This window comes from Gouania willdenowi, chromosome 12 (assembly GCF_900634775.1).
Source record: "Gouania willdenowi chromosome 12, fGouWil2.1, whole genome shotgun sequence".
Lineage (NCBI taxonomy): Eukaryota > Metazoa > Chordata > Actinopteri > Blenniiformes > Gobiesocidae > Gouania > Gouania willdenowi.
Window position 1 is genome coordinate 5718756 of NC_041055.1, and position 23622 is coordinate 5742377.

Genomic DNA, 23622 nt, shown 5'->3' on the forward strand with positions numbered 1-23622 from the left:
TAAATAAACATGGGTTCAATCCCCTAATATCAGATTTTTATCATCACTTTAGAATAAAAAGGGCTACAAAACTGATTGATGTAAACATAGGTTCACTTTTACAGTACACCCTCAAATCTGATTTTGAACATCACTTTTCTCGTAAATCCAATGTTTATGATCACTTTTTTTGTAAAGATGAATTTGAATGCCTTGATCCTAATTTTATTGTTCACTTATTACAGTAAACATGGCTTCAATATAATTTATAATAAGAAGAGACACTATTGTGAACATAGGTTCAGCCCTGGACCTGCAAAACCAGCCAGGCTGGATGTGTCTTTAAACTGAGAATCAGTGAAACACCTTCATTTCCTGGATTAAACAACAACATTCTCTCTCAGCTCTTGGCTCCACCCCCTCAGATCTGCACTTTGTCTGTGAGTGTAACCAGGAAGTGCTGACTCATGCTGTAAAGTAGCTTTGCACTCAGACGCTCAGACTGGTTTTCAGGGAGAGGCAGTTACACTGGGACTTGTGAAATGGCGCAGGAAGGAGCTGATCTGTACGGAGAGACCTTCTCCTGTTCCATCTGTCTGAACCTCCTGAAGGAGCCGGTGACCGTTCCCTGTGGACACAGCTACTGCAGGACGTGTATCAGCAGCTTCTGGGATGGAGAGGCTGTGAAGAACAGCTACAGTTGCCCTCAGTGCAGAGAGGCGTTTACACCGAGGCCTGTCCTGGTGAAAAACACCATGTTGGCAGAAGTAGTGGAGAAGATAAATAAGAGCAGACGTCACGATGCTCCTGCTGTTGAAAGTTACGCTACAGCTGAAGACGTGGCCTGTGATTCCTGCACTGGAAGGAAACTGAAGGCCTACAAGTCCTGTTTGGTGTGTCTGGCCTCTTTTTGTAAGAAACATCTTCAGCCTCATTATGAATCTGCTGCATTCAAGAGACACAAGCTGGTGGATCCATCTGAGAAGCTGCAGGAGATGATCTGCTCTCGTCATGATGAGGTGATGAAGATCTTCTGCCGCACTGATCAGCAGTGTATCTGTTTTCTCTGCTCCATGGATGAACATAAAGGCCACGACACGGTTTCAGCTGCAGCAGAAAGAACTGAGAAGCAGAGAGAGCTGCAGGAGAGTCGAGCTGACATCCAGAAGAACATCCAGGACAGAGAGGAAGATGTGGAGCTGCTGAAACAGCAGGTGAAGACCATCAACGTCTCTGCTGATCAGACAGTGGAGCACAACGAGCAGATGTTCACTGAGCTGATCCGTCTCCTCCAGGACAGAAGGTCTGAGCTGAAGAAGGAGGTCCGATCCAAGCAGCAGACTGAAGTGAGTGCAGTCCGAGCTCTTCAGGAGAAGCTGGAGCAGGAGATCAGTGAGCTGAAGAAGAGAGACGCTGAGCTGCAGCAGCTCTCCCACACTGAGGATCACATCCAGTTTGTCCTCAGCTACAGCTCCCTGTCAGCTCTCAGTGTGTCCACACACTCCTCCATCATCACAGGTCCTGAGAACTGCTTTGAGGAGGTGACAGCAGCTGTGTCAGAGCTCAGAGAACATCTCCACAAAGTCCTGATGGAGGACTGGACCAAAGTCTGTCACACTGTGGAGAGAGTGGATGTTTTACAGCAACCAGAGCCGACGAGCAGAGCTGGATTCTTAAAGTATTCACAGGAAATCACTCTGGATCCAAACACAGCTTTCATTCAGCTCAGTTTATCAGAAGGAAACAGAAAAGTAACATTAATGAGAGAAAATCAGGATCATCCTCCTCATCCAGACAGATTCACTCTATGGCAGCAGGTCCTGAGCAGAGAGAGTGTGACTGGACGTTGTTACTGGGAGGTGGAGTGGAGAGGGAGAGAAGTTTATGTAGCTGTTTCATACAAGAGTATCAGCAGAGCATGGATTGGACATGAATGTGGACTTGGTTTTAATAACAAATCATGGTCTTTAAACTGTACTACAAACAAATACATATTTAATCACAACAACATCAGAACTACAGTCCCAGGTCCTCATTCCTCCAGGATAGGAGTGTACGTGGATCACACAGCAGGTATTCTGAGCTTCTACAGCGTCTGTGACACAATGACTCTCCTCCACAGAGTGAACACCACCTTCACTGAGCCGCTCCACCTCGGACTCTGTGTTTGGAATGTTGGAGATACTGCTGAACTCTGTAAACTTTAACACACACACACACACACACGCACACACACACACACACACACACACACACACACGGTTTTTTAGGTTTCTCACATGCACAATAGTGTGGTTTGTGCTTTTATTCTGTAAATGTGTTTCTCATAAAATATGGTTTTTAGGGTTCACATGAAAAAAGAGTCAGTTTTGTGCTTTTATTTTGTAAATGTGTTCAATTGTCTATTGATTGATTGATTTTTAGTTTTTTCACACATGATTGTCTGGTTTGTTTTTTTATTCTGTAAATGTATTTGATTTTATTTGATATTAAATATGGTTTTTAGGTTTCACATGTTTTGTCGCTCCCCCTGAGAATAAAATCCAACTGTAACCAATAAAGTGAATGAAGTCACTTGTTGTTGATGTTGTTTTTGTGCTTTTACACCTTGAATGATAGGATTTTAAACTGTTTTATTATATACAGTATATAAGATATTATACACACACACATATACTGTATAAATAGTGCTTACAGTGCTAACCCAATTATAATATTAAATTATGACATAATTATAATTAAAAAACATCTGCTGCTGTTGTAATTGAATTGTAATTGATTTCAGATAATTGACTTAATAATTGTAATTGGTATGGAAACTCAACAAAAACTGTTATTTACAATTTAATTATCAAACACAAAACTGGGGAACCATGTTACAGTTCTATGTCTTACACATATGTAGTTATTATTAAAATATGTTTCATATCAACTTTTCCCACTACTATTTTACAATTAAAATAATATTTAAATCTAGGATTATACTGACACAAAACAGACTCAGATGCCCACACCAAAAATATCAATACCAATATTTTAATGGATAAGGAAGTCTAACAATGTAACCAAGAGATGAAAAACAAACTGAATCATAAATAACATTTATTTTTTTTTGTAATTTACAACTGATTTAAGGCGTGGATCAAAACTGAGCCGTTATTATAAGAGATGGTAATAGAAAGAGAAACATGAGAGGAAGGTTATGTTTTATGAGGTTATTTATAAAAGGCTCATTTATTGTAATTAAACTTTAGTAATTGAGGACGTCATTGTAATTGACTTGAAGGTGAAAAAAAATTATTGTAATTTTAATTGTAATTGGGAAAACTGCAGCCCACATCTACCTGTAATAATAGCATCATCATCATCATCATCGAATGGATAAAAATAATAAATATCAGTAAAATATACATTTTAAAAATGCATTCAAATAAAATATATGTTTTGAAAAAGATTTGAGCTAAAAATTAAAGTTTAACTCTTTATTACAAAAAATAATAGAGATTTAAGATATTTAGTAACAATATTTTTACTATTATTTGCTGCATTGTGAAAAACAAAAACAATCATATTTTCAAAAGCTAAAATAAGTTTAAACTGACCTTCATGTACCAGGAGTTATGGAAAATGTAAAGAAAAGGTTTTCTAAACTAGTTTACATTTAGGACATTAAACACCAGTTTCAGATGGTCATGTACATTTACTTTATTTATTTATTGAATGGTGTTTATTTATGCAGCCATTTATTCACACATAACATGAATTAATTCCCTTTATATTAAAAAACAGGCTGTTTTACAATATTTACAGACAAAACAAGTTATTATAAGAAAGTTGAGTTTGTAGATTTGTCTTTTTTTTAAATTCACGTTTTATTTGGAGTTTATGGATGAAGCAAAAACTCTAAGGATCAATGGTTTAGACATGAGAGAGGCTTATTTTTACAATTATATTCCATAAACAGCACAGAAAAATGATAAATGTCATTCTCATGATATTATGTACTATGAACACATTTTGCATTAAAAAAAAAAGGTTGGGAAACAGTGATTGTGAGTCTCCGTGTTCTTCATTCTCTTTTGTAAAATTCATTAACAGCATCAATTTTATAATTATTCATTTTTTTATTTATTAAAAGATGATGAACGTATTGTTTGTCAACTAGAGGAAATATTATAGTATGAAATAAATAAAGAGGAAAAGAACGAGCAACATTAAAAAATAAACACATTTAGAAGTTTCACAAGCCATTAAAGATAAATAATAATTATGTCCTATTTTAGGAATTTGAAGTTTACAAGATGCAAAATGCACGACACACACACACACACACACACACACACACACACACACACACACACACACACACACACACACACACAGGATCATATACGTCCAATCTCAGCTATGGACACATTAACATTACTTTTGTAATTGAGAACGTAATTGTAATTGTCTTTCTAAAGACAAAAAATAATTGTAATTTTTAAAAATGCTGGTAACAGTAATTGAACATTGGTAATTGAAAACGTAATTGTAAGTGAAAAATGTAATTGAAAACCCAGTCTCAGCTAAATGTGTAATAGCAACATTTGTTTACAAGCAATAATGTAAACATTTTACATATGAGGCTCTTAGAATGTAAGATCAGGTCACATGACTGCTGACTCCGCCCCCTGCCTGCAATGAAAAACATGGCGGACATCTAATATATTTTAGTGGCAATTTGCCTTATTTTAAGATTGTTTTGATGACATTTTAAGTGAGAAATTCCCTTAACTTTCATAATATCTATTCTGTTTATTTATAGGGTCTGTAGTTTGTTCATTTCAGCAAACATTCATCATGCTTTATGGTAGAGATGTGCCAACACTACATGTTTGAAAACAATATTTTTATGTCAGCTGAATGTACAGCAAGTGTTTAAAAGTATTTCTGCCAAGAAATAATGATTCTTGATTCTGATTCTTTGAGTTGTGCAGGTCAACAGGTCACAGAGTTCACAAGATATTTTTTTAGTTTAAAAAAGCCTTTACACAGGTTATTTTATTAATTCACTTAGTTGATATAGTTTAATTTAGTTGCTGTAATGTAACTAGGATATTCAATTAACAAAGGTTTCCAACTGTAACTGTAAAAGTGAAACTTTCTGAAATAAAACTACAAACAAGTTGTCATCAGTGTAAAAACATAGAGCTACAGGTAGATGTGAAACTAAATAAAACAAACTCAAACCCTGGAACAGTCATGTGACAAATCAAACAATAGTTCCTGTTGAGAATTATTATTATTCTGGATACAGTGGAAACAGAAACTATAAAAAATAATTATATTGTGAACCTGTTTATATTGTGGGGAACATATTATATACATAAATGTAATTGGAGTCTAAAGCCACAAAAAAACCACTTTAAAAAGAAAATAGACTAATATAAAACCTCTTTACAGTTATATGAGTGATTCTGCGCATGTGCGATTTGCGTTGATGACGCGTTGGTGACGACCTAATCCAAGACCGGACGACAGCCGACATTTTGTAATAAAAGCCTTAAAAGACATGGATATAATGAAAAGAGTGGATGGACAGAGGCATAAACATGCAGACTTTCACACAGACTTATTAAACACAGATGGACCTCGGTAAACGGAGAAGGCTTCTTCGGACGGCAGGCACTAGGACCCAGAGGCGGAGTAAGTGCGTCCCCTGTACTGCATTCACAGACTGTAATATCATCAGTTTATCATTTTACTAGTTATTAGAGCTACTGTCTTTACCAGGGAAATAATATTTATTACTGGTGATTGTTTTCTGGAGTTTTACTGGGATTTTTACCGGTGATTAGTTCATATCTCCCTTGCGCTCCGCGGTCCTGACACGTAGCCAGACGCACACACACACACACGCACGCACGCACGCACGCACACACACACACACACACACACACACACACACACACACACACACACACACACACACACACACACACACACACACACACACACATGGTTTTTTAGGTTTCTCACATGCACAATAGTGTGGTTTGTGCTTTTATTCTGTAAATGTGTTTCTCATAAAATATGGTTTTTAGGGTTCACATGAAAAAAGAGTCAGTTTTGTGCTTTTATTTTGTAAATGTGTTCAATTGTCTATTGATTGATTGATTTTTAGTTTTTTCACACATGATTGTCTGGTTTGTTTTTTTATTCTGTAAATGTATTTGATTTTATTTGATATTAAATATGGTTTTTAGGTTTCACATGTTTTGTCGCTCCCCCTGAGAATAAAATCCAACTGTAACCAATAAAGTGAATGAAGTCACTTGTTGTTGATGTTGTTTTTGTGCTTTTACACCTTGAATGATAGGATTTTAAACTGTTTTATTATATACAGTATATAATATATTATACACACACATATACTGTCTAAATAGAGTGCTTACAGTGCTAACCCAATTATAATATTAAATTATGACATAATTATAATTAAAAAACATCTGCTGCTGTTGTAATTGAATTGTAATTGATTTCAGATAATTGACTTAATAAATGTAATTGGTATGGAAACTCAACAAAAACTGTTATTTACAATTTAATTATCAAACACAAAACTGGGGAACCATGTTACAGTTCTATGTCTTACACATATGTAGTTATTATTAAAATATGTTTCATATCAACTTTTCCCACTACCATTTTACAATTAAAATAATATTTAAATCTAGGATTATACTGACACAAAACAGACTCAGATGCCCACACCAAAAATATCAATACCAATATTTTAATGGATAAGGAAGTCTAACAATGTAACCAAGAGATGAAAAACAAACTGAATCATAAATAACATTTAGTTTTTTTGTAATTTACAACTGATTTAAGACGTGGATCAAAACTGAGCCGTTATTATAAGAGATGGTAATAGAAAGAGAAACATGAGAGGAAGGTTATGTTTTATGAGGTTATTTATAAAAGGCTCATTTATTGTAATTAAATTTTAGTAATTGAGGACGTCATTGTAATTGACTTTAAGGTGAAAAAAATTTATTGTAATTTTAATTGTAATTGGGAAAATTGCAGCCCACATCTACCTGTAATAATAGCATCATCATCATCATCATCGAATGGATAAAAATAATAAATATCAGTAAAATATGCATTTTAAATATACATTCAAATAAAATATATGTTTTGAAAAAGATTTGAGCTATAAATTAAAGTTTAACTCTTTATTACAAAAAATAATAGAGATTTAAGATATTTAGTAACAATATTTTTACTTTTATTTGCTGCATTGTGAAGAACAAAAACAATCATATTTTCAAAAGCTAAAATAAGTTTAAACTGACCTTCATGTACCAGGAGTTATGGAAAATGTTAAGAAGAGGTTTTTTAAACTAGTTTGCATTTAGGACATTAAACACCAGTTTCAGATGGTCATGTACAAACTGAGAATCAGTGAAACACCTTCATTTCCTGGATTAACAACAACATTCTCTCTCAGCTCTTGGCTCCACCCCCTCAGATCTGCACTTTGTCTGTGGGTATAACCAGGAAGTGCTGACTCATGCTGTAAAGTAGCTTTGCACTCAGACGCTCAGACTGGTTTTCAGGGAGAGGCAGTTACACTGGGACTTGTGAAATGGAGCAGGAAGGAGCTGATCTGTACGGAGAGACCTTCTCCTGTTCCATCTGTCTGAACCTCCTGAAGGAGCCGGTGACCGTTCCCTGTGGACACAGCTACTGCAGGACGTGTATCAGCAGCTTCTGGGATGGAGAGGCTGTGAAGAACAGCTACAGTTGCCCTCAGTGCAGAGAGGCGTTTACACCGAGGCCTGTCCTGGGGAAAAACACCATGATGGCAGAAGTAGTGGAGAAGATAAATAAGAGCAGACGTCACGATGCTCCTGCTGTTGAAAGCTACGCTACAGCTGAAGACGTGGCCTGTGATTTCTGCACTGGAAGGAAACTGAAGGCCTACAAGTCCTGTTTGGTGTGTCTGGCCTCTTATTGTAAGAAACATCTTCAGCCTCATCATGAATCTGCTGCATTCAAGAGACACAAGCTGGTGGATCCATCTGAGAAGCTGCAGGAGAAGATCTGCTCTCGTCATGATGAGGTGATGAAGATCTTCTGCCGCACTGATCAGCAGTGTATCTGTTTTCTCTGCTCCATGGATGAACATAAAGGCCACGACACGGTTTCAGCTGCAGCAGAAAGAACTGAGAAGCAGAGAGAGCTGCAGGAGAGTCGAGCTGACATCCAGAAGAACATCCAGGACAGAGAGGAAGATGTGGAGCTGCTGAAACAGCAGGTGAAGACCATCAACGTCTCTGCTGATCAGACAGTGGAGCACAACGAGCAGATGTTCACTGAGCTGATCCGTCTCCTCCAGGACAGAAGGTCTGAGCTGAAGAAGGAGGTCCGATCCAAGCAGCAGACTGAAGTGAGTGCAGTCCGAGCTCTTCAGGAGAAGCTGGAGCAGGAGATCAGTGAGCTGAAGAAGAGAGACGCTGAGCTGCAGCAGCTCTCCCACACTGAGGATCACATCCAGTTTGTCCTCAGCTACAGCTCCCTGTCAGCGCTCAGTGTGTCCACACACTCCTCCATCATCACAGGTCCTGAGAACTGCTTTGAGGAGGTGACAGCAGCTGTGTCAGAGCTCAGAGAACATCTCCACAAAGTCCTGATGGAGGACTGGACCAAAGTCTGTCACACTGTGGAGAGAGTGGATGTTTTACAACCAGAGCCGACGAGCAGAGCTGGATTCTTAAAGTATTCACAGGAAATCACTCTGGATCCAAACACAGCTTTCATTCAGCTCAGTTTATCAGAAGGAAACAGAAAAGTAACAGTAATGAAAGAAGATCAGGATCATCCTCCTCATCCAGACAGATTCACTGATCATTATCAGGTCCTGAGCAGAGAGAGTGTGACTGGACGTTGTTACTGGGAGGTGGAGTGGAGAGGGAGAGTAGTTTGTGTAGCTGTTTCATACAAGAGTATCAGCAGAGCAGGGAATGAAAGTATACTTGGTTATAATAACAAATCATGGTCTTTAAAATGTACTACAAACAATTACACATTTAATCACAACAACATCAGCACTACAGTCCCAGGTCCTCATTCCTCCAGGATAGGAGTGTACGTGGATCACACAGCAGGTATTCTGAGCTTCTACAGCATCTGTGACACAATGACTCTCCTCCACAGAGTGAACACCACCTTCACTGAGCCGCTACACCTCGGACTCTGGGTTTGGGATGTTGGAGATACTGCTGAACTCTGTAAACTTTAACACACACACACACACACGCACACGCACACGCACACGCACACGCACACACACACACACACACTTTTATTCTGTAAATGTGTTTCTCATAAAACATAGGTTTTAGGTTTCACAAAACAAAAATAGTTTTGTGCTTTTATTCTGTAAATCTGTTCAATTGTCTATTGATTGATTGATTTTTTGTATTTTCACACATGATACTCTGGTTTGTTTTTTTTATTTTGTAAATGTTTTTGATTTTCTTTGTCATAAAATATGGTTTTTAGGTTTTACATGTAAAAAAGAGTTGGTTTCTTTTTTTGTAACCCCACCTCCCCCACCTCCCTCCTAACAATAAAGTGATTTAAGTCACATGTTGTTGTACTTTTACACCTTGAATGATTGGATTTTAAACGGTTTTATTATATACAGTATATAAGATATTATACGCACACATATATTTTTGTAATTGTAATTGTATTTGAATTGTAATTGATTTCAGATAATTGACTTAATAAATGTAATTGGTATGGAAACTCAACAAAAACTGTTATTTACAGTTTAATTATGCAAACACAAAACTGTGGAACCATGTTACAGTTCTATGTCTTACACATACGTAGTCATTATTAAAATATGTTTCATATCAACTTTTCCCACTACCATTTTACAATTTCAAAAAAATACATAAATCTAGGATTATACTGACATGAAACAGACTCAGATGCCCACACCAAAAATATCAATACCAATATTTTCATGGATAAGGAAGCCGAACAATGTAACCAAGAGATAAAAAACAAATTGAATCATAAATTACATTTATTTTATTTCATTTTTTGTTTTTTTACAAATGATTTAAGACATGAATAGAAACCGAGCCTTTATTATAAGAGATTCTAACAGAAAGAGAAACACAAGAGGAAGGTTATGTTTTATGGGTATATTTATAAAAGGCTAATTTATTGTAATTAAACTTTAGTAATTGAGGACGTCATTGTATTTGACTTTCAGGTGAAAAATAACAATTGTAATTTTAATTATAATTGGGAAAACTGCTGGTCATCGTAATCATAATAGTGTTGTAATTGAACATGGATCATTGAAGACGTAATTGTGGTGGGGAAAAACTGCAATTGACTCCAACATACAGTAACTATGAAGTATAACTCACAGTTTCAGAAAGGTTGGTGACCCCTGGTCTAAATACTGACATGAATGTTGATGATATTATATATATATATATATTACTTTTCCTCGCCTGTGTTGTTATTTTGAACTTAAAAACTTAATGTCCTGCTGCACACACGTTAGGGATCCACTGTGTGCATTTTATGAAGGTAAATTTCACCTGAGGATTCTTCCTGCAGGTTTGCTGCTGTCAGACGGATTAGTGACCAAGTCCTCACAACCTCAACAGACTGGAAGACTGAACAAACATTGGTTTTATGTTTCCTTCTTCATGACAGGAGAACAGAAAAGTGATGAAAATGTAGCCGCAGCGGCAAGTAGCTCCTGAAGACCTTAAATCTAAATCTAAATGTTTAAATCTAAATGTAAATATTATCTGTTAAATCTAAATGTTAAATCTAAATCGAAACGTTTAATCTAAATTTAAATGTTTAAATCTAAATTTAAATATGAAATCTAAATGTTAAATATAAATCTAAATGTTGAAACTAAATGTTTTACACATATGCCCCTTGTAACCTCAACCAAGCCACTCCCACCCACCTCTTCACTGATGAATGCCTGGGTGATATGTACGGCTGGTTTTCTCCCGGCTGCGGTGTACTAGCTGCACTTCACAGTACACTCCCAACACAACAGTGCAATACAGTTATTTTAATGTAACTGTATTTTAACTTCATTATTTATTAACTGTATTTTAATGCTGTATTTTGTCAATGTTTGTTTATTTGATGCAACATGCTGAGATCTCCTGGTTTTCATGTGGTTACGGCAGCTGAATAGATAAGGAACTGTGCTTAAAAGGGTAAGGTTTAGGGATTGAAGAGTTCCTTATCTAACATATAATATTTACATTTAGATTTAGATTTAATATTTAGATTTAGAATTAATATTAAGATTTAACATTTACATATAAGATTTAGCATTTAGATATGATATATAACATTTAGATTTAGATTAAATATTTAGATATAGATTTAACATTTAGATATAACATATACCATTTAGATTTAGATTTAAATATTTAGATTTAATGCCTTTTTTTTTTACCTCTATATGTGGTTAAATGTGTTAAATGTAGGGAAATGTGCTAAATATGAGAAAAGTGAGATAAATGTGTTAGCAACAACTTTCATACTAAATTTTTACACTTGGCACCCCATAGGATTGGCTCTTAAAGCTGCTCAATTGGAGACAGAAAATAATTATAAACAGCACTGATGAGGCTTTCCACTAGGAAACAGTGTACTTTACACCATATGTCCTCATTTACCAATTTTTTTAAACTCAGTTACGCTTGTTAAATATTAAAACCTTTGTTCTCTGTTTCGTGCTTATTTGATCGTTTGTTCACCAATGTGCAAAGGCAGATACGACTGACTATCAAAAATCCACTAAAATCCCAGTTTAACAGCTTCCTTCAAGCCAAACCTGGCAACCCAGCTGCAAGTTTGGAATGTCAAAAAAATCTAAAAAACAATAAAGAAAAATAGTAAAAAGTACTGATATTTGTGGAAAACTAAAAGTAGAAATTCTGACAAAATATAAATACTTCAGAAAAGTAGAGATACTTTAAAAACCTACTAAAGTATTTCCAAAATGTATGTTTACTTTGTGAAATTAAAGATTTTTTTCCATAAAAAACATCTGCTTTGTTACACAGCTTCACATTTGGTCTAAAAATAACATTACAGTGCGTTTCTGTGTCATTTCACTGTTTTTGTTCATTCATGAACATCTCTCCATCTGCTCCTCGCTGACATCGCTCCCTCCATCTTTCACTTTCACTCATTTTAAGTGCGACATCAAACACTGACTTTCTGTTTGTTGTCGTGCTGTTTGAAATTCGCAGCAGGTGTTCTGTACATTTTTGCCACTGGATTAAAGCTCACCCTCACCGAGGTCGAGCCTCTTTTCCTCCGCAATCGGCATGAACAGGAGGTCGAGGACCCGCCGGAGGTCAGGGTGAATGTTCTTTGTGTCTCTGATGACGTGTTTGTCGATTCAGTTCTAGTTTAATACAAAGTTTGATGTTGATCATTGTCCAATTTTGTCTCTTTAATGATTTGTTTTGAATGGTTAGCTGTAACCAACAATCAAAATAAAGTAAATACAGCAAGAAACTTGATCTCACACACGTCACAAATGACACAGTCTTAAAATTCATCAGTCCCATGCATTCACACAGAAGATTTTGGACCTTGACCTGTACAAATAAAAATCTAGCAATGCTCAGAATATTTCTAATTGATCTAATCACCGATAAAGAAATGCTTGTTACTAAATGTACTAACACTCAAGCAAACAAAAATAACAAATAAAGTAATATGATGTAACCTGTTTTTGAAAATATCTCCCTAAAGAAGGACTTTAAATCTACTTTGCTGACAAACATAAGATTTGTGTAACCGGACAAATTAAATTAAGCCCATTCGACAACCAACTAAATATGAAAACTGGAAACGAACGACCTTCAACAATCTGTGCAGCGGCTGTTTCATATTCATTCCAAATGTCTTTGTTTTCACAGCGACTTTTTAAGGAAAGTTACAGATTTTCCATCCAGTGGGAATGTTTTCAGACAACAATCAATAATGTTGCCACAGATATAAAATTCATCCATAGGTGGTGGTTCAATTCCAAGGCTTGTCTGTGCATAAAAATGTATTTTTAACTGTACAAACTAGAACCCAATATGCATTAATGCAAGTTTGACATTGAACTGTTTAACTGCCAAAATGGAAACATCAATGAATGACATTTTAGAAACTGAAAAATATCTTCACATTTTTCAGTCTTTTTTTGTTTGTTTTTTCCAGTCTTTGCAGCGACCATTTCATATTCCATCCAAATGTTGGTGAGGGATGAGGAAAGTTAGAAATGAATCTTTGCGTTCCACATGTTGCAGAAGGTAAATGTTCTGTCTTCCTCTGAGATTGAAGCAACCTGTAACACATGTTCTGGTTAGCTTAGCGTGTAGCGCATCAGGATGAGCAGGGTCAAGATCCATAAAAGCAGAATCTTTAAAGGCTCCATCAAAAAATCATTTTGTTGTTTTCAATTGTTGAGTTCAGAGAGACGAGTGCTCAAACAGGATGACTGTGGATTGGCTGGACTGGCTGGAAAGCCTGGAAGGCCTGAACGCTCCGATCCGGGAGTAAACGTCTGCGTCCGAGCAGGCTCCCCAGGACAGGTGAGGGCTGGGCGGGACGGGTAGAGGCAGGGGGACGGACAGGACGGGTAGGACGAGAGCGTGGATGGGCGGGGCAGGAGGTGGCAGCGGGGGCAGAGGTGAGCAGGACAGACGGCGTGTGGGGGCGGTCGCAGGTGTTGGCGTGATTGCTGTGGTCTGAGGAGGGAGGTCGGGTTTAGGAACGCAGCCGTTCTTGGTTGGTGTGTCTTGAAGAGGCGTGGCCTGTTTGAGCGTGTACGTGGCGCAGTGGTAGAAGCTGAAGTACTCCAAAGCGTGCCTGGCCTGGGCCAACCTCAGCCTGCAGAGAAACACATCAGATGATGCAAAGAATCGACACTGGAAAGGACAGCAAGAAGGAACAATTTCACCTCTGGAACAATTTGCACTGAATCAGTTCTCGTTTCATGGTTAGCGACATACAGTAATAGCTAAATAATAGTAATAGCTAACGAGGTTCACTATTGGATCAAAAATGTGCCAGAAGACCTGGGTTGTGTTCAAAATCCCATACTAACATACTACTCATACTAAGTCTGTCGTTAAAATGAGTATGTCGTATGGAAAAATTGAGTACGCAAGAAATACCCAGATGTATACTATATTGGGACATTTTTGAAGTATGCACGGTGGGCACACTACTCGTAGTCAACCGCCCCATGATGAATTGCGAGCGGAACGTAAAATGGTCTTGGGACCAGCTAGTTTTTAACACTTTTCTAAATAGGGCTCTTGTTTTGAAGTCACCCGGAAGTTGAGTCAGTAGCGCAATGGCGGGTCTCTGAAAATCTCCAAAATAACGACATGAAATGTGTTTCCGCGAGTTTAAGATAAAATTAGCACATGTTGATATTCTACTTGGGTTAGGGTTTGGTCAAAACATAACATGAATCAAGCAACAGGGGGAGGTTTATGACCCTGTATAAACCAGCGCTTTCAGAGCACTCCGTTTTCCTCCCCCTCCCCCACCCCTCTCTTCCGCGGGAGACAACACAGTCAATTCAACTTGTGACATCACAAACTGAGAACATTTGAAACGGAGCACTTTTCTATGTGTTGTAAGACTTACACAGACCACAAACAAAGGACTGGATGGGTTTATTTTACATTCTTTGTGCCGGTGGACACTCAAGTTACCTCATATGTTTTCAAAAACACTGCAAAAGTGGATTTTTCTGTACTGTACTACACGCCATTTTCCTTTCCTAGTGGCTATAGACAGTGGGCTTGTAATCGGAGGGTGGCCGGTTCGAGTCTCACCCAGGCCAACACTGTGGGATGTTGAGCAAGTCCCTGAACCCCAATCCAACTGCTCCCCGGGCGGCTGCAGTTGGCAGCCCACTGATACCCTTCTGGGAAAATGGGTAAAATTGCAGAGAATAATTTCACTACGGTGATCAATAAATGTTACATTATTATTATTATCCAATAACGCTATCTGACTTTTAAAAGGATGTGAGCAAGCCGTCTGTAACTGGCCCCGATTTGTTAAAGGGGTAGTAATATGAAGAATTCCCTTTATAATGGTTTTGCAATAGTGATATACATTCCTTTAACCTCATTCAAAGGGAGCATTGTGAGGTTTGAGGTGTAAATGCATTAAGGGCGCTTGCCTGTGTCGGAGGTGTAAGAATTTATAGAGCAGCAGCAGGACCAGCGCTCCCACCACAGTCACCAGCAGAACCAGCAACCTCACATCCAGGTTCCAGCACCATTTCTCCACAGATGCCGACGAGTTGCAGCTCCTCGGAGGTGGAGGAGATGGAAACAGGAGGGGTTCATCCATTCTGCTCTTTGGATTGATGACAGGCTGGATGATGCTCAGCAGGACTGAAGAAGTGTTTCCGGGTCCAGCAGCTTCACGTCTGGTGAAATGATGCCAAAGTGGCATCCCTGAGGTGGCGCGTCACCTGGTTGGAAGTAGATGGAGTCAGAGGTACAAATACAAAGACAGATATTTAGTGTAGACCAGGGCAGTGCGTCTTAGCTGTGGGGGATTCGGGGGATGCGACACCACCACTCACTTTTTACAGAGGGATTAATTGTTAAAAACGTATTGGTCCAGTTAGATTGATTGAATGGTGATCAAGCCAATCATAGCCAGCTATTTGACGAAGCCGCCATTCAGAGACGGTAAACAAACAGTTAAAGGAGCATAGGGCAGGATTTGAGAAAAAAATTACATTCATTTTAAGTTTTTTTAATGCTAATGGCTGATGAAGCACTCTAAACCAAAGCGAATGAGTTCACACATATTTCAAACTATTGCCTTGAAAAGATTATGTGATACATTTTGTACTACTTTTCGGAGTCTGATTTTCCCGCCCAATTCTGTGGACGTGATGTCAAATGACGCTGATGATGACGTCAAATGACGCTGGTGCGCGTTCACAACGGCTTTGAGAACCGTCCCAATAACCCGGAAATAAAAAAGAATGAAAAAAGACAAGTTGGAGTAAACTACTGTTTGGTTCCACAGATGTACGCAGAGGCATGTGCACAGGTCTTGCAGTAAATAGTCACATGAATGGGGAGTAAATAAATAACCATGTCACAGTTGGAGTGCGGATCGGGCCGCATTTTCTCGTCCAAGTCCGACCCAACAGTGAAAACCTCATTTTTCATCAACAACTGCTAATGTCAACATCAGATCAGCGCATGGCTATCAGAATCAGAATCAGAATCAGAATCAGAATCAGAATCAGAATCAACTTTATTGGCCAGGGGTGTATGAATACACACGAGGAATTTCTTTTGGTGACCTGTGCTCTCTCAGGTAGTATAACATTAAATAATAACAATCAACTAGAATAAAGAAAAAGAAATAAAGAAAAATAAAAGAAAAAGAAAAAAGAAAAAAGAAAAAGAAAAAAGAAGTATAAACATAAATATAAGAGTAGTTAGACTAATATGTGCAAACTAAATAAAAATAACAAGATAATAATAATAATAATAATAATAATAATAATAATAATAATAATAATAATGAATAAAATAAGAATACAATAATAATAATAACAAGATAATAGTGCAGTAGTGCATTGATGAGTAGTGCAAATAGGTGAACATCTAAATGAAAAAAAATTATGTCCATGAACATTCACAGTGACAAGGTTGTTCCAGGGTTGATATGTTTAGTTCCATGTTATTTCACAGTAACAGAAACAGGTCCGACACCCTTTGACTGTTTAGTGTTGATCAGAGTGACAGCCTGAGGGAAGAAACTGTTTTTATGGCGGGAAGTTTTGGCGTACAGTGATCTGTAGCGTCTGCCTGAGGGGAGGAGTTTAAACAGATTGTGTGCAGGGTGTGAGGGGTCTGCAGTGATGCTACCTGCCCGTTTCCTGACCCTGGACAGGTATAAGTCTTGGATGGAGGGCAGATCAACACCAATGATCTTTTCTGCAGTCCTGACTATCCTTTGTAGTCTGTGTCTGTCTAGTTTGGTTGTAGATCCAAACCAGACAGTGATGGAGGTGCACAGAACAGACTGAATGATGGAGGTGTAGAATATTATCAGCAGCTCCTGGGGCAGGTTGAACTTCCTCAGCTGACGCAGGAAGTACATCCTCTGCTGTGCCTTTTTCCTGGTTGTGTCTATGTGGGAGAACCACTTCAGGTCCTGTGAGATTGTGGATCCCAGGAACCTGAAGGAGTCCACGGTAGCCACTTTGCTATTCAGAATGGTAAGGGGGGTGAGTGGGGGGGGATTTCTCCTGAAGTCCACTGTCATCTCCACAGTCTTGAGTGGGTTCAGTTCCAGGTGGTTCTGACTGCACCAGAGAGCCAGCTGTTCCACCTCCCGTCTGAAGGCAGACTCGTCCCCATCCCTGATGAGACCGATGATGGTGGTGTCGTCTGCAAACTTCAGGAGTTTCACAGAGGGGTCCCCTGAGGTGCAGTCATTGGTGTAGAGGGAGAATAGCAGTGGGGAGAGAACACACCCCTGAGGGGCGCCAGTGCTGAGTGACCGGGTGCTGGATGTGATGCTTCCCAGCCTTACTTGCTGCTTCCTGTCAGTCAGGAAGTTGGTGATCCACTGACAGGTGGAGGCTGGCACTGTGAGCTGGGTGAGTTTCTGGTGAAGGATGTCCGGGATGATGGTGTTGAACGCAGAGCTGAAATCCACAAACAGGATCCTAGCGTAGGTCCCTGGGGAGTCGAGGTGATGCAGGATGTAGTTCAGTCCCATGTTGACTGCATCCTCGACAGACCTGTTTGCCCGATAGGCAAACTGCAGGGGGTCCAGCAGGGGTCCTGTGATCTTTTTCAGGTGGCTCAGAACCAGCCTCTCAAAGGACTTCATGACTACGGACGTCAGGGCAATGGGTCGATAGTCATTAAGTCCTGTGATGGCAGGTTTCTTTGGGACTGGGATGATGCTGGAGCTTTTGAAGCAGGATGGTACTTCACACAGCTCCAGTGATGTATTGAAGATCCGTGTGAAGATGGGGGCCAGCTGCTCAGCACAGGCTTTCAGGCAGGAGGGAGACACTCCGTCTGGTCCTGGAGCCTTTTTGATCTTTTGACTCTTGAATAGCTGGCACACATCTCTTTCATTGATCTTCAGGGTAGGTGGGGGGTCAGAGGGTGAGGTAGGGGGGGGAGTGGGGGGAGCAGGAAGGGCAGAGTCCAGGTGATGGGCTGATGCTAATGAGCTGGGGGGTGGGTGAGAAAACCTGCAGTAAAAGCTATTCAGGTCTTCAGCCAGTCTTTTGTTACCTGCAGGGTGGGGGGAGGGTTTCCTGTAGTTGGTGACTTCACGCAGGCCTTTCCACACTTCAGAAGGGACTTTGTTTGAGAAGCTTTGTTTTAGCTTCTCAGTGTAGCACCTCTTGGCTACTTTGATCTCCCTAGATAGAGTGTACTTGGCCTGCTTAAACAGGACCCAGTCCCCACTCCTGTAGGCTTCCTCCTTAGCCTGACGCAGCATCCTGAGTTGAGGTGTGAACCAGGGTTTGTTGTTGTTGTATGTGCAGAAAGTCTTGGTCTGCACACACATGTTCTCACAGAAGCTGATGTAAGATGTCACAGTGTCAGTCAGTTCATCTAGGTTGTCTGATGCAGCTTCAAAAACACTCCAATCAGTGCAGTCAAAGCAGTCCTGTAACTCCTGCTTTGACTCCTCTGTCCATTTCTTTACAGTCCTTACTACAGGTTTAGCAGATTTAAACTTATGCCTGTAGGTGGGGATGAGATGAATCAGACAGTGATCAGAGAGCCCCAAAGCTGCACGGGGAACAGAGTGATATGAAAGCAAAAGTGAAACAAACAGGGGCACAGTGCAGACAAGAGACCCATCAGATCTATTTACATAATCCATGTATCAAAGATAAAGATAATCCATGGTATTGTGCAGAAAAAGTAATGTTTCAACGGTGTATTCCTTTATAATTGTCCTCTGCTCCATTCTCCCTGCACCGTGAATCAGCAATAGCAGCAAGAAAAGAAGAACGCTGCAGCGCAAACGACACTATGTGACCAAACCAAAACCACCAGTTTTAAATATCTGTCCGAACCCGACCCGTCAGGTGCCGTCGGGTCCTGTCGGGGTTTTGGTCGGGTGTCCATCCTCTATACACATTATCAGCTGTGCTTAGTGATAACCAAACAGTTGATGCGTGCCTCCGCAGTGGCTGGGCTGATGGCTGCAGTTACACTAACCACCGTGGTGTCACTATGCAGTCTGATTTCAAAATCCTGCCCGATGCTCCTTTAACAGCGATGAGTAAAGTGTAAGTAAAGTGACAAAAAATTAGTAACAAGTGGCAAAAAATGGTCCAAAAGTGGCAAAAAAAAAACAACAAAAAAGAGGAAACAGGTGGTATGTAATGGAAAAAAAAGCTTAAATGAGCAAAATGTGGCAGACAATAGAGAAAAATGGCAAAAATGTCAAACAAAAAGAGACAAAATGTAGAAAAAAAGGAAAAAAAGTGTTATTTAAAAAAAGATCAAAGATTAAATTGGGGCTTTTGCCTTTAATTGGCCATGTAATGTTATTACATTAATGGAATTTGTCCTCTGCATTTAGCCCATCCCTGAGGGGCAGTGGGCAGCCATTTTGCGGCGCCTGGGGAGCAGTTCGGGGTTAAGGGACTTGCTCAACATCCCACAGTGATGACCCAGGTGAGGCTTGAACCGGCAACCCTCCGATTACAAGCCCAGCTTCCTTAACCTCGAGGCCACCACTCCCCTTTATTGAGCAACAGGTAGTTTATTTGGATGAAAAGTGGAAAACAATACAAAAAGAACTTGCAAAAGAGGACAAAAAATGAGAAAAAAGGGATATTTATTGGCAAAAGAAAGCTAAATTCAGAAAAATGTAAAAAAAAAAAAAAAAGTGTGAAATCTTTTGGAAAAGGGGCAAAAAAGAGAGGAAAGAAGCATAATGGCCAAAGAAAAAAGGTAAAAAGGGGTTAAAAAGTTTCTCCCTCTCAAGATTTTCTGGGGGAATATGAACTAAGATTAAGACCTACAGAACCACATGTTGATTATCGCTGACTTAATAACAGCTTTATCATAATTTTAATAGATTAATCTAATAAACTAAATTGGAAGTCGACAGTTGCCCTACCCTTAGAACACCCTCTCTTTAAATATTGGCTGCTCTATCCCTGGACTGGGAGTCACCAACCTTTCTGAAACTGTGAGCTACTTCATAGCAGTGACGTGAAGTCAGGGTAGGCAAGGTAGGCAGTGCCTACCCAAGGGTGAATTGATATTTTGATTATTTGTTTTAATTACAATATAATTATAAATTATTTATTTTCCATTTCCAATAGCCTACAGTACCTTTAAGTACTACCTTGAAAGTGTTTGCATTTTGTGCGTTTCATAGCCCAAATTACTATTTTCTGGAACAGCTGCACAGTCTCACTCCGCTGTAAGGCAGGAGGAGGCCACACCCCTCTCCCAAAAGCACACGGCTGCTCTGCCTCTGTTCCCATTGCGTGTTTTTATGTGTTTGCGCATGCGCAGTCAGTTCCCTAAGATGATAACCATTTACGTCCAAAGGCAGCTCTCTACGCTGCCTTTGGACGTAACCGCGCTATGCTAAATGCTATACGTAAGTTCACAGTACATTAGTGAATTGATCCCATGTGACCGCTGCTGCTACGTTCTCTAGCTAGTGGGGTGGATAACACCACAGGCAGGATGACAGCGCGAGAGACGATAGAGAAACTTTCTTTTGAGGTAAAATGACAGCTTTTAAAACATGGAGACCAACAGCTGAGTTACCAGACCTTCAGCAAAGGTAAAGTCAGAAAATTGTTTGTATTTTTCACAGTGAATGGTAGGATTGGCTTTGTGGATGCTCCTCACTGAGGCTGTTCTGAGTTGTTGTTGTTGCCATTTTCTCCATGTTTCTGTGTTTCCAACACAAACAACGGACGTGCTGTCGTGTCATGAGATATACTGTATCTCGTTGGGAGAGTTTGGAGGCTTTATTAAATAATTGTTTATGTTTTTTTAAAGGCGTTTTAAGATGTTGATTTTGTTAGATGGCTAAATGCTTGTTCATGTAAATCTTGTTAAGTTTTTTCTTTCTTATTATGAATTTTATATTTTGATAAGCGCATTGAGATGACTTTGTTAAATTAACACTTGCCAGCAGAAACATATGGAATTGTCATTGGTGGTCTCGATTTGCAATGCACTGCCTACCCAACCCTTGTGCTCACGGCACGTCACTGCTTCATAGGTACAGTACAGTAAGAAGGGCTATATTAGAAAAGCACTTCTTAAATACTAAAATACTAAAGGCCTTGATTATTGGCATTATTCTTGACGCAGTAAGACACGCCCACTCAGACAGCCGGTCTACACTGGCAGTAACAGAGCGCTGCCTGCTCAACTACCAACTCAATACACAGCACACAACCCCACAGATGGTCTATTACTCACAAACAGTCCCTGTTCTACTCTCGCCATGAGCCTCAGAACACCACGGCCACACACACGCACACACACACACACACACACAGCAGCAATAAGTACATGCATGTTTATTGGGGGTGGATCACTTCTAAATTCATACGCACCAGTCATTGTGCCCGTGTACTCATTCTAAGTCTATGGAAAATGTAGATCAGACGTGCAGACGTGCAGGTGCACGTTGGACTGGTACGCATGAATTTAGAAGCGATCCACCCCCATACACGTTCGTGCATACGCAGAGACAGCCAGGGATACGCACACTGTGTGTGAGGGCTGTGATTGGAGGAAACCCTGCTTCCTCCTCTTAGCTTTTATAGAAAGGGCGGAGCTAACAGTCAAAGTTAATGATGCAGGGCAATCCAATAGCAAAATCTGCTTGTAATAGCAGCAATACGCAAAATTTAAATACTTTCACTAAAATATTAAAAGTTGGACTAGGATCAATCAACAGCACTACCTAATACCCATATATATATATATATGTAATATTTATGTATTCAGCAGAAAAAAAGTGAGTTTGGGGTTTAGTTGCTCTTCAACTATGGTAGGAAATGTTAAGGTTTCAACATGAAACACTTTATTTCTCCTAATATTGAACTTTTCTAAGTACTAATTTCATCTGTCATCTGTATTTATCTTTGTGAGTTTGAATCCTGGAAAGTAAATCAGATTTTCGATGAAGCTGGTTGTTGACTAGAGATCCTGAGGGCCCCTCACACGGTACATGTGGGCTACCTGGGGCCCTCGGGCACCGTGTTGGTGACCCCCTAGACCCATTTACTGTGTGCAAGAATCGAAGGAGGAGAAGGAAAACTATTTTTGCTGATCCACCAACAGCAGTCTTTATTTAGAGGTGCACCAAATTTAATAAGCATTTGGTTTGAGGATCCCTTTGACCCTCCTATTACCGTAACTTTACCCTTTTAATTTTAAAACAGAAAACGGTTGCTTATCTGGTTTTAGATTTTTCTGTATTTCTGTTTTGGTTTTAAATCAATAAAATAAAATAACCACACTGTTTATTTGTTAATCTGATTTGGTTTTAAAAGGGAATAACCACAGAACAAAGGGTACACGGATTTGGATCCCCTTCAAAATCTAATGGAATCTTTCATGGCAAAAGGTCTATCGTTGGTTACAATTTTGTTAAAGGTCTGTTAGGTAACAGACAAACAAATGAATAGTTACTTTTTTGGTGGTGGTAATACAGCAAAAGAATATGACACTTTCCGTTTTAGGAAATTGAAGAATTTGCTCATGTTTACTGCCTCATTTTTTTTTCTCCTTAGTCAAATGTTGCTTAAGAAAATCTTACACTATTAAATTGATTTTAAATGTGTAAATATTTAAAACAAAACAAAAAGACAAATTAGATAAAGACACGACCCCAATAATAGCACATTTTAAAGCCAATTTTAATCCCACAAAAGGTATAACAACAATATCAAAGTATAAAAAACAAAAGAGTAATTACTAGGTTCTTATTATTATTTTTGCTCCTGACACCAAAGAGTTAAAGCAACAGTGTCACAGTAGTGCGTGTAACTTAGCAGCCTCCTTCATTATTGGTTTTTAAAACCCTTATTAATCGAGAACAAAAACTTAAAATATGAAGTTTATTTAACAGAAATTATCCTCACTTTGAAAAACACGTTTTGCAATCCGTTCACTTTCTACTCCTCCTGGAGTCTATTCGTACACTCTAAACAAGCCTGCATTCCATCAAAATGCTTTAAGTGTAAAATGTCTTATTCTTTAAAAATCACTTTTCAACTTACGGTTTTCCAATGTGAAGGAGATATTGTGGAGCTTGTGCCGAACGGTAAACGATCAGGATTCAGCTTTCCAGGACTAAAGGGGAATATCCAGGCTTCAGAAAGTCAGAGGAAACTTCAGGAAGCCGCACTTCCCTGATACACAATGCCAGAATGTGACTTCCTATCACCATGGTTACAGGAAACGGGTCAAGGCTTTCTTCTTGGCCGAGGGTTAGAGTCTGAACAGAACACACACACGTCAGCACACAAACAGAAGCGACGTGAAATATCTCTTC

At 39.1% G+C, this 23622-nt stretch overlaps 3 protein-coding genes across 3 annotated transcripts; 2 read left to right on the forward strand and 1 right to left on the reverse strand.

Annotated features, from left to right (window-relative positions):
- The first annotated feature begins 455 nt into the window (after positions 1 to 455).
- LOC114473002 (tripartite motif-containing protein 16-like) lies at positions 456 to 2553 on the forward strand. Its single transcript, XM_028462352.1, has 2 exons — positions 456 to 2213; positions 2269 to 2553. The coding sequence occupies exon 1, from the start codon at positions 522 to 524 to the stop codon at positions 2184 to 2186; it is 1665 nt and encodes a 554-aa protein (XP_028318153.1). The 5' UTR covers positions 456 to 521; the 3' UTR covers positions 2187 to 2213; positions 2269 to 2553.
- Positions 2554 to 7535: 4982 nt separating this feature from the next.
- Positions 7536 to 9496, forward strand: LOC114472998 (tripartite motif-containing protein 16-like). The gene has a single exon (XM_028462348.1). It carries the CDS (start codon positions 7619 to 7621, stop codon positions 9272 to 9274), a length of 1656 nt encoding a protein of 551 aa, XP_028318149.1. The 5' UTR covers positions 7536 to 7618; the 3' UTR covers positions 9275 to 9496.
- Positions 9497 to 12216: 2720 nt separating this feature from the next.
- Positions 12217 to 23413, reverse strand: LOC114473553 (uncharacterized). The gene is made up of 3 exons (XM_028463249.1): positions 23348 to 23413; positions 15245 to 15541; positions 12217 to 13932 (listed from the first exon to the last, which is right to left on the reverse strand). The coding sequence occupies exons 2-3, from the start codon at positions 15520 to 15522 to the stop codon at positions 13512 to 13514; spliced, it is 699 nt and encodes a 232-aa protein (XP_028319050.1). The 5' UTR covers positions 15523 to 15541; positions 23348 to 23413; the 3' UTR covers positions 12217 to 13511.
- Positions 23414 to 23622: the final 209 nt, after the last annotated feature.